At 38.9% G+C, this 12,331-nt stretch overlaps 1 protein-coding gene across 1 annotated transcript in view; it reads left to right on the plus strand.

The window, feature by feature from the left end:
* Positions 1 to 12,331, plus strand: part of HGFAC (HGF activator) — a 1,210,481-nt gene that overhangs the window by 696,151 nt on the left and 501,999 nt on the right. The window contains exon 9 of the mRNA XM_044072728.1: positions 2,590 to 2,675. Within this exon, the coding sequence (XP_043928663.1) occupies positions 2,590 to 2,675 (86 nt within the window). The remainder of the gene's footprint in view (positions 1 to 2,589; positions 2,676 to 12,331) is intronic.

The raw sequence follows: 12,331 nt of genomic DNA on the forward strand, positions 1-12,331 counted from the left end.
CTGGTCCCTGCATTGTCATTCCATGTATTGCATGAAACCCACATTTGTAGGTTTATAACCTTTATTTTCATGTTTAATACAGCGCAGCCTGTTTGCGCAGGGCTGCGCTGGGTTTAAACATTATATTTTTATTATTTTGGCATTGGGTTATATTGCCAATGGCCACATATTTGACCATTGGCATGCTGCCTGAGTCACATGCACCCTTTTTTTGGAGCTGACATGGCTCCGTTGTGGAATTTGCAGAAACGTACTCAGTTGTCAACTGAGTACATTTCTGCAGCTAAAACGTCTCTTACACGGACTGGTTTCTGCTTCGTGGATCGCTAATATACCTCATTTGCATACCTTTCGGATGCAAGTGAGGTATTTAGCATGTCCACACCCAGTCCGTGTAAGAGTCCTTTTAGTTGGTCTCTTACACGGAGTTTAGGGCTGTTCGTGGATCGCGAGGCTTGCATGGAGTGTTGCACGTCTCTTACACTCCGTGCAAGCCTTCGTGAATCCTGCCCAATGTTTTTTATTTAAACAAGAATTTATAATTATAATTTATGTTAAATATTATTATCATTACATAGGTGATTCAATTTTTGTATGTGAAGGAGGGTTAGAGAAGGTTAATAAATTTGTGGCAGAGATGCACTATAATCCATTTAATCTCTGTTTTGATGGTTTACAACAGGGAAATAAAGTGCATTTTTTAGATTTAGAGTTGGAAGGCAGGGAGGATGGCACAATTGTGACAGGGAGACATAGAAAATTTGTTGATGGTAGTCAATTTCTACATGCATCTAGTTGCCAACCGCCCCATACAATAGCTGCCCTCCCTTATAATGAATTTTTGAGATTGTCAAGAATATGTAATAAAGAAGAGATTTTAAAAAAATGAAATATGTAAATCGGCAGACATGTTTATAAACAGAGGCTATAGCCCTGCTATGGTAGAAGAAGCAAGATACAAGGTGTGTAATAAGGGGGGAACTATCAAATTAAAAAGAAGTAAGGAAGTTTATGAGATGGGTACTTCCAATATAAATCAAATACAACAGATTTACTTTGTCTCTATGTATAACATTAAAAGTAAAGAGATAATTGAAATGCTGGAACATTATTGGAAATTTTTAATACAAGACAAATATTTGGCAAGAGTGTTACCAAGGTATCCTTCTTGGTCTTATGTTAGAGGTAGGAGCATAAAGGACATGTTAGTCCATGGATTATTTGCTCTACCAGATTTAGCGTTACCTAGATTCTCGGTACAAACAGGTACAGTTAAATGTGGGAGGTGCCCGCTTTGCCCACACATTGTCAATTGTTTTGGGTGTATTAATAATGTTTCTTTTACACCCAGAGACAGATTTTCATGTGAAACTAAGGGGGTAGTCTACATTTTATGCTGCCCCTGTAATATGTTTTATGTGGGGGAAACCAAGAGGATGTTCTGTTTAAGAGTTATGGAACATATTAGGGATATAAAAAAACTGTAAACAAGAAAAAAATGATTGCTGCTCATTTTGTAAAGATGCATAACAATGGTTATTCATTACTGAAGGGGAGCATTTTGGAACAAATCAATTGTTTTTGTGTGAGTGAAAATGTATTGAAGGAGAAACTTTTATATAAGGAAAGTATTTATATTTTGAAGTTTAATACACTGGTCCCTATGGAATAATAAGCGGTTGGTGTGATGCTTATTACTCACACAAAAACAATTGATTTGTTCCAAAATGCTCCCCTTCAGTAATGAATAACCATTGTTATGCATCTTCACAAAATGAGCAGCAATCATTTTTTTCTTGTTTACAGTTTTTTTATATCCCTAATATGTTTCATAACTCTTAAACAGAACATGGGGCATTAAATTGGAGAAGTTTGCTTTAAGGCAATGATTTTTTTAATGAATTAATTATGTGTTAATTGGTATATATTGTGTATATAAGTGAAATGTTTTGTGCAATTATTCCAAGAAGGTGTTTTCAGCGAGGCGTTAGAATTAAAACAGTTTTTACTGAGTGGTTTGTATTTCATTCAAATCCTAGTTGTTTATCTATTTTAGTGTGGTGGTGTTGTCATGTTATATACATTCTCTGGGTTTTTGTTGTTTTCTTTTTTTTGGCTTTTTGGCCCTTAACATTTCGAATGCCGACATTTCAGTAGGGAGCCACTTAAAGTACATATATTTCATATGCCTAGAATGCCTTAAATAGATACACAGTCATAGCACAAAGTGATAATAGCTGTTGATGTACTTGGTAAATTAAATACATTAATCAAAACCTCACGCTGAGCACATCTGCCTATAGAGAGTGAAAACTTGAGCATTCTGTATTATAGTGTGCATTGCAAAGTTTCATACTCCTCACAGAGTACATTTGACACTGATATTATTGATTTATATTTAAAATGTGGCAGAGTACTGCATTTCTGAAATACTTCCAAGAGTCCTGCTCTAGGGAGGCTGTGATATGTGTTATTTTATACAAAAAAATAAATGGATTCAATGCAAACATTAGCTTTTCAATGCTGTTTATTCCCCAGTGAATGCATTTTTCATTCAATATTGTAAATTATTTTCTGTTCCTTTACTAGAAACCCAGATGCTGATCATCAACCATGGTGTTACACAATGAAGGAGAATCACTTGGCCTGGGATTACTGTGCTATCCCATACTGTGGTAGGCAATTATAATATACTATGCTGTGACATCATGTAAATGAATACTCTGTTTAGTTTAAATCAGAAGTTTTAAGTACTGATTAACATCATAACTGTATGTTACTGGCTGCAGCAAACTTAATATAGGTCTACTGAGAAACAATGCTGCTTTAATGAACTATTAACTTCCCCTATTTTCCCCACAAAATGGGGAATGTGCTGCAGTTCTGAAGAGCTCTTTTAAACCCTACTTTTGCATCACACCGACCGCTTATTACTCCATTTAGGTTCTTTGTATTTTAAAGCCACGTATACACATCCATTTACTTCAACATACTTTCATAAGCAGACAATTTCATCAAGGTATCAGGTAAGTCCATTAATGACTTCTTGTGAATCTACTGGTCTGCAAATACTGAACTATGTTCATTTATTTGCTGGCACTTGTTTACTGGGATAGTCCATAAAAGTCAGCAAATTGCGCCTTTTCAGTACAGGCTCTGGGAGAAATTCTCCAGAGCAAAAATACAATAAAAACAGTACAAAAAAACTGTGGTATCATTTGAATTCAAAGACGTAAAGCTGTAAAATGTATTTATTCTGAGTGTAGCCAAGTATACCCTGCTTATGCCATAACATACATTTAAAAATAAGTTTTTTTGTACAATGTGGTCTGCTAGAACTGAATTAGAAATGACGTATTTATCATGGTTTATGTTTATATATTATTAAACTTCTTTCATTTTTCAGAAAGTTAATTGGCTTAATAGATTTTTAGCTTAAGATTGTACTTTCTGTGGTTGGGGATGGGTGCAGCTGTGGGGAAGGGTGGATGTTCTTCATTCCACATTGCTGCAGTCCTAACCATTGGGTAGTCCGCTGTCCCAGTCGGCCCGAATACCAAAGTATATGGCTGACGTCGGTCAAGGCGCATTAGACTGACGTCAGGACGTCAGGGTACTAATGCGCATGACCGACGTCATATCCTCAGTCTTTTTTGCCGCATGGTCCGATGCAGAAGCTGTTTTGCGAGTGCAGGTTGGCGTTCTGAAATTTTCTGAAGTCGGAGTTTCAGACCGAATCAAAGTTGGCTAAGTACCCGTTGGGAATATTTTGTTTTTCTTGCCTCAGTATTTAACCGGATGTCAGAAAAAGTGAATAACTGTATTTCTTGTGGGAAACAGATACCTCATAGGGATTACCATACCTTGTGTATACCTTGTTTAGGGCCTGAGCACGGCGTTGTTGGATGCGCTCTTGTGCTAGATTTAACAAACGCACTATTAAGAGAAGGTTAGACTGTGCTAGGTTAGTTTTGGGAAGCGTTGTAATTATAAAATGCCGTCGGATGCTCCGGCGCCGCTTCCAAAAGCGCAAGGACAAAGCAGCAAAGCCTAGAGTGGAAGAACCGACAGTCCCGGACGTCGGTTCTTTAGAAACTCAGTGGAGCCGGAGGTTCTGCCAGGAGTTTCTTTGGAGTCTCAGGAGAGACTTTACTGTTACAGGATGTGTCCTCTCAGGAGGTAGGCCAGGCTGAAGGGGCTTCTCAGGTGGCTGTTCTTCCCTCTCTTCCTAAGGTGGTTAGAGCCTCCCTTCTGTTTCCAAGGCTTCTTTGAGAGGCAGGCCAGGTTTAACTTCAGTGGGGGTTTCTCCTAGCTCTTCAGGATCTTTGCCTAAGAAACATATGCTTAAAATGGCAGAGGATTTGATTACTATGATTAGAGGTTCTATGCCCCTCCTGATAAGAGGCCTAGGGTGGAACCTGAGTTTGAGAGTTTTGAGCAGTGTTCGGAGGCTTCTGAGTCTTGGCTGAAGACTTGCAGGAGTATCCTCCTTATTCTGATTCTGATGTGGATGATTCTACTCCTTCAGCTTCTCCTCCTGAGGATTTTTCATTTTCAGAGACTCTGCATTCCATGAGGGAGCATTTTAAATGGGAAGGTCAAGATTTCTCTGATTCCAGGAAGAGGCTTAGGGAATTCTTGTTTTACCCCAGCATAGGCCTTTAGCTATACCTCCTGTTCTGAATGTGGTGGAAGATGTTTTGCAGAGGCTTCCCTGAACCCTGATTCTTTGCCTCCTGCCCCAGTTAAACCGGATAGGTACTATAGGGTGCCTGAAGCTCATAAGTATCTTTTTAAGAGTCCTAGGGCAGACCCGGAAACTGTCTCTCAGGGGCCTAAAGGTGTTAAGGCTTCTGTTGTTAAAAATCCTGTTCCTCCTGATAAAGAGGCAAGGGCTTTGGATAGATGGGGAAAGAAAGTGTATACTTCTTCCACTTTAGCCATGAGGCGTTGAATTGCCAGTTTCACATGTTAAAATATCAAAATTATCTCCTTTCACAATTGAAGTCTAAGGTGGATGCTCTGGCGGAAGGTATTGAGTGTAAAGAGTTGCAGGATTTGGTTCATGTGTCTGAACAGGTGGGTAAGCATTCCTTGCAATGTGGTTTTGATGCTGTGCAGGCCTCCTCGAGGGTGGCTGCCACTGGTTCTGTTCTTCGAGGCACGCCTGGTTGAGGGATCAGAATTTAGCTGAGCATGTTAAGACACGGATTTTGGATGCTCCTTTACAGTCTGACGTGTTGTTTGGTTCGCCTGTGGAAGCAGTTTTAAAGAAAATGGAGGACAAGGCTAAGTCTATGCAAACTGTTAAAGATTTTTTGCAGGTGCAGCCTCCGAAGTTTAGTAGAAATTGGCCTACTAAGGGATGGACATATCCTGCTTATGATTCCCAGTCTAGGGGTAGGTCTAGGCATGGTAGGGGCAGAGCTCAAGGTTCTTTTAGGCCTAGAACAGGGAGTTCTCCTGCTCAGACTTCTGGTGAGGGCAGGGGTCAGTCCTTTCGTAAACAGACCCAATGACCTGCCTTTTCAGCTGCCAGTATTCTCGTCTGGCAGCACCTTTGGGAGGAAGGTTGGCTCTTTTCAAAGAAAATTGGGATTTAATTACCCAAGACAGATGGGTTTTGGATATCATTCACCATGGTTACAGGTTTTATTTCCATACCTTGCCTCCTTTCAAAGGCATGCCAGACATTCCTCCTCTACAAAGAAAAGAGGCTCACAAGCAAATTTCTCTGTTACTCCAAATAGGGGCCATTCAGCCAGTTCCTGTGCCAGAAAGGGGCCTAGGATTTTATTCTCGCCTGTTCCTAGTACCAAAGAAGGGGAACACATGGAGACCAATTTTGGATTTATCTATCCTCAACACTTATCTGGACATTCCCAAGTTCAAAATGTTGACGTTACAACAGCTTTTACCTCTGCTGGGCAAAGATCACTGGATGGTAACTTTAGATCTCAAGGAGGCTTACCTTCATGTGCCTATCAGACTAAGTTGCAGGAAGTATCTGCGTTTCGAGCTGGAAATTCCCATTATCAGTTCTCTGCATTGCCCTTTGGCTTATCTACTGCGCCCAGAGTATTCACAAAGGTTCTGGCTCCAGTGATAGCTTACTTCAGGCTAAAATGAATTCAAATCTATCCTTACTTGGACGACTGCCTGATTCTGGCTCAAGAAAAGCAAGACCTTTTACTGCATTTGGTATATGTGATATCATTGCTAAGATGCCTAGGGTATTCTGTGAGCGAAATAAAGTCCAGTCTAGTACCCTCTCAAGATATGTGCTTTCTGGGAGTGAGACTGAATACAGCAGCCCAGATGGCCTTTTAACCCCGGACAAACAAAAGAATCTTTCCATTTACTTCCATCAACTATCTCTTCAGTCCGGGCTGACTGCAAGGACAGTCCTTCAAGCCTTAGGGTTCATGGCATCTTGTATTCTGGTGCTTCCCAATGCCAAACTGCATATGAGGAAGCTGCAATGGTATCTCAAAATGTATGGACACAGCACTGCCAGGATTTGGACACTGTCATTCAAATAATACCTTGCATTCAACAGGAATTTTTGTGGTGGGCTCAGGAATGTCACCTAAACAAGGGACTCTCTGTGACCCGGCCAGAGGCGAGTCAGATTCTAACGACAGATGCCTCAGACATTGCTTGGGGAGCTCATCTAAATGGAAAGTGGATACAAGACAAGTGGCCTGCCAGACTACAGCATCTACATATCAACATGAAGGAGATGTTAGCAGTCCAGTTTGCATTAATGACTTTCAAGGAGTTACTTCTTCCAGGGCAGGTGTTGATTCTAACAGACAACACAACTGTCATGTGGTACATCAACAAACAAGGAGGAACACATTCTTACCCGTTGTGCAGGCAAGCAATTATTTTATGGGAGACTGCGCTCAGCTTGCAACTAACTCTTCAGGCAAGGTTTCTGCCGGAGCACAGAACTCCTTAGCAGATGTGTTAAGCAGACAAATCATGGATCCCCATGAGTGGAAACTGGATCTTCATGTATTTCGAAATTGACAGTGTCATGGGGAACTCCAGACATAGATCTGTTCGCTTCTCCACTAAACCACCAGCTGCCAAAGTTTTGCACAAAGAGGTTTCATCACACAGCTTGGAAAGTGGATGCTCTTTCTTTCAGTTGGAAAAATCTTCATGTGTATGCCTTTCCACCTCTGCCTCTTCTCCCAAAGGTGCTCCTAAAGGTCAGACAAGACAAGCCAAGGATGATTTTAATAGCTCCAGATTGGCCTCGGCAACACTGGTACCCATTACTGAGGAGTCTGGTAAGGAAGCCTCCATGGCCTTTACCTTTGATTCCACACCTGTTGTCTCAGAGGGACGGTCACCTGCTCAATGTCAAGCTTCACTCTCTTCATCTAACAGCCTGGCATATTCTGTTTTGAAACACAGCAGGTCTCAACTTCCTCAACAAGTTTTAAATGTGATTATGGAAGCCAGAAGACCTAGTACAAGGAAAGTGTACGAGAAAAATGGAAGAGATTTTTATTTTGGAGTGCAGCAAAGAATTTGGAGATTTCTGAGCCTAATTTGAGTGTGGCTCTTCAATATCTTACTGAATTATTGGACAAAGGTTTGTCTTTCTCTTCCATTAAGATTCATGCTGCAGCAATTTCAGCTCACTATGATTGTGACCCACCATTGTTTTCGCATCCTTTGTTCAAGCAATTTCTTAGAGGGCAAAGAATATAAGACCCACGTAGAGCTCCTACTCCTGCTTGGGATCTCAATTTTGTGTTGGAGAAACTTACTCTACAACCTTTTGAGCCTCGGCTACTGCTGATTTGAAATACTTGTCATGGAAGACTGCTTTTTTGTTGGCTATTACTTCTGCAAGAAGGGTTTCTGAATTACAGGCCCTTATGGCGGTAGAGCCTTTTTTGATTTTCCATAAGGATAGGGTATCATTACGTACTAATCCTTCTTTTATGCCTAAGGTGGTTTCTAGTGTGGCTTTAAACCAAACTATTCATTTGCCTACTTTCTATGCAGATCCCCAAAATAAGGGGAAAAGATTTTGCACACTTTAGATGTACACAGGCAGTTGCGTTATTATTTATGCAGGACCAAGGATTTTAGGCAGTCTCAGCAGTTGTTTGTTTCTTTTGCTTTGAGTTCTCAGGGCAAGCCTGTGTCAAAACAAACTATTTCTAAGTGGATTGGGTTTTGCATTGCATTTTGTTATTCCCATCATGGCAAGGAGATTCCAGCTGGGATTAGGCCTCATTCCAGTAGGGCTACTGCCACTTCAACAGCATTTCTAAGGGGGGTGGCAACTAAGGATATTTTGGAGGCAGCTACTTGGAGTTCAGTGCATACTTTCTCTAAGCATTACCACCTTCCTCTCTACTCTAAATCTAGGGCTGGTTTTGCCACAGCTATTTTGCAAGGCATGTTGACAGCTCCTGCTTCCTTATGATTTGCCAGCCTCCCTTACCTCTGCTTTGGGATTCTACCCAATGGTTAGGACTGCAGCAATGTGGAATGAAGAACATAGTACAGTTTTGTACCTACCATAAATGTAGATGTTCGAGGATCCACATTGCTGCAGTCCAATTTACCCTCCCTCCTTCCCCTCTGTGTTTAGGGGTGGTTGTGTGGGTGAGGTTATACTCTTGTAATTTTGTATATATTGTACATATTTTTGGTGCGGGAGTGTTTGGTGTTTTTGGTTTTGGCCTTGTCTTTTTAGGGTCTTCTGACATCTGGGGCAAGAAAAGACTGAGGATATGACGTCGGTCATGCGCATTAGTACCCTGACGTCCTGACGTCAGTCTAATGCGCCTTGACCGACGTCAGCCATATACTTTGGTATTCGGGCCGACTGGGACAGCGGACTACCCAATGGTTAGGACTGCAGCAATGTGGATCCTCGAACATCTACATTTATGGTAGGTACAAAACTGTACTTTTCATTCTACAAATCTGTGTACCAATCTAAAAGCCCTGTCTTTTCCTCCTGTATATGAGACTGGTAGAAGCATTAAGAAAAGTGGGGCAAAAATTGCACAAGTTCAGTCATTATTATATAATCAACTTGTAAAATATCTGTAAATCGTCACACAGGAGAAGTAACCAAATAAGGGCATGAGACTCAAATGTAGTCTGCTGCTTTATTCACGAATACAAATCCAAGCATAAACGCTAATACATACACAAGGCATTTTCGTGTAAACACTTCATCAGATGCTATCCCAAAAAAAACAAAAAACTGTCAATTTATAGTCTATCTAATTAAAACACAAACTGTCAGTCAATTAAAATCAGTTTAAAAGCACCAACCAAATAATTCCAAATACATTTGAATACTTTTTAGTTAATTAGACACAATAAAAATTGTAGTTAAAGTTAAAATGATAAAAAATAATAATGAATATGATAAAACAATATAGAGCAGGACACATTATGTAGAAAAAGTACTTTCAACCCCACCCCCCCTTCACCCACAATTAAAGAATTTGGAGATGATTTTGGAAAGAGAGGTGAGGAAAGAGTTAGTATGTAATAGAGTTTCTTCAAACCTCACCAATGAAGAAATGGATTTATTGTTACAGTTAAGAAATGACAAATCCATTAGGATCATGAAACCGGATAAAGGAGGGGGTACTGTTTTAATGGATGCTATTAAATATGAATTCAAGATGCATGACTTGCTTAATGATGAAAATAAGTATACAAGGTTATCCCCGAATGAGATAAATATAGCCTATCAAAAATTAGATTCTTACTTAATGACCTTTTGTTGGAAGGACTTATTAATTTGGACACCTGTAACTTTTTGTTAACCAATAAACCACGAGTGTCCTCAGTCTTTGGGATTCCTAAGGTTCAGAAAGATGCCCTAGATCCCCCATTACAATTAATTGTTGCTTCTGAAGGTTTGGTTACGGCACCAATGGCTAAATATCTTGATGAAAATCTTAAAAAGATTTCTTTACAGGGACACACAACGTTGAAGGACTCATGGGACTTATTAAAGCAAGTGAGAAATTTAGACTGTGATCAAGATATTATATTTATTACTATTGACATTGTAGACTTGTTTGATTCCATTCCCCACCAAGAGGGTTTACAATGGTTTGAGGATGCTTTAGTAGACTATGGTCGGTTAAACAACAATGTTTTCAGAACTTGCCTGACATTGAAGGAAGTTGTTTTTTATAACAACTTCACATATTATGAAGGGGAGTTTTATAAGCAATTAAAAGGGGTAGCAATGGGGGCCAGATGTGCCCCCAACGTATGCCAATATTATATACTCTCTTGGTGGGAAAAGAAATTTGTTTTAAATTGTGAATTTTCAGATTGTTGGTGTTTTTACAAGCGCTATTTGGATGACATAGTGTTTTTTTGGAAGGAGGGGGGGGGGGAGGATAAATTTCACGATTTTCTACAGTATCTAAAAAGTTCCACCACATTTCTTGATTTTACTTTTAATCTTGATTATAATGAACTGAATTACTTAGACATCAATATTAGGAGAGAATCAGGTAAATTTTTATCTAAGATATTTAGAAAGCCCACTTTTTCTAATTCTTACCTTCACTTTACTAGTGGGCACCCTTTTTATCAAAAGAAGAATTTAGTTAAAGGGCAACTAGTTAGGGTGAGTCATATGACCCTTGATGATTCTGATTTTGAGAATGAAGTGATTCTAATTAGTAAAATGTATAAAGAAAGAGGTTACCCAGACAAAGTTATTAGAGATGTTATTGATGAAGTTAAGAAAGGAAGAATGGTGAGGCTTATACCTATTTTCTATGGAGACCCTCCTTCTAGAGATGATATGACCAATAAGAATACTACTCATAACTAGACAGTTAGCTTTGAAGATGCTTTTATTACAGATTTCACAGGAGATGCAACTAAGATTAAGAAAGTTATTGAGACAGAATGGAACGGATTTAGTGAAATCTCAGACCTGGAATGTCTGTTTAACAAACCCTTGAGAGTTATATATAGGAAGGACCGCAACATTAAGGACATTTTGGAAAGTGACAGAAGGACAAAAGATGCCCATAATCACAATAAAAAGACTGGAACTTACAAGTGTGGTTTTTGCCAACAATGCCCTTACATTCCATGTGGAAATTCTTTATACATTGAAGCCAGATGGAAAAACATTATTAGTAACAAATTTGCCAACTGTAACACCAGTGGTGTGGTTTATTTAGCTTCATGTAAAACCTGCACGTATTCTTATGTAGGCAAAACTGAAAGAAAACTGAAAAATAGGGTATATGAGCACAATTATGAAATTAGAAATGCCAACATTAAAAATGCCCTTTACAAACACAGCTTAGATTGCAACACAGCCTCTTTTAGATTTTTTTTGTTTTGGAGGGGTTGTTCCTAAGAATGTGAGAGGTGGCCTTTGGTAGAAAAAGCTGGAATATAGGTAGTTATTCTGGCAATTAAGTTTGGAAGCCACAAAAAATCCTGGTTTAAATGAGACTATTTCTATTAAGCCAGTTTTAAAACTCAGAGCAGCAAAACTTGAGTACACACACTTGTATTCAGTCAAGTGGCCACATGAGGGCAGTGTTCATTTCATGCATCTAATTTTTATGCATCCATTTTTACACCATATTATATTGCATTATATTGTATGTTTTAACATCTGTTTTCGATACGTTGTTCCTGTTTATTTATATACACTGTTATCTGGACCACAGTATTTATTATTCATTATTATTTTTTATCATTTTAATTTTAACTACAATTTTATTGTGTCTAATTAACTAAAAAGTATTTAAATGTATTTGGAATGATTTGGTTGGTGCTTTTAAACTGATTTTAATTGATTGACAGTTTGTGTTTTAATTAGATAGACTATAAATTGACAGTTTTTTGTTTTTTTGGGATAGCATCTGATGAAGTGTTTACACGAAAATGCCTTGTGTATGTATTAGCGTTTATGCTTGGATTTGTATTTGTGAATAAAGCAGCAGAACTATATTTGAGTCTCGTGCCCTTATTGGTTTTGGTTTTACTCGCACATATCTTTTGTTTTTGTGGTTTTTGTAAAATATCTGCTCATGTTGGCAGGTGGGGTACTTGTCGATATTTTGGGTCCATCTCATTACCATTTTTAGGTAAGATCCCACTTTTCCATTCTCAAATAAAGGGAATTGTTTTTTTTTTTTTTTTCATTCTGTTTCAGGGTATTGTTAATGCAGTATGGCATGCCTTCTAGGTCATTGCTGACTATTCAAATTGGTCAGGAATCAGATTTATTATACCTCATGACATGTTATAAACAATGTAATAAGATTTGTTAGTATCTACTAAAATA

Source organism: Protopterus annectens, chromosome 5.part0 (genome assembly GCF_019279795.1).
Source record: "Protopterus annectens isolate FY-2018-M chromosome 5.part0, PAN1.0, whole genome shotgun sequence".
Lineage (NCBI taxonomy): Eukaryota > Metazoa > Chordata > Ceratodontiformes > Protopteridae > Protopterus > Protopterus annectens.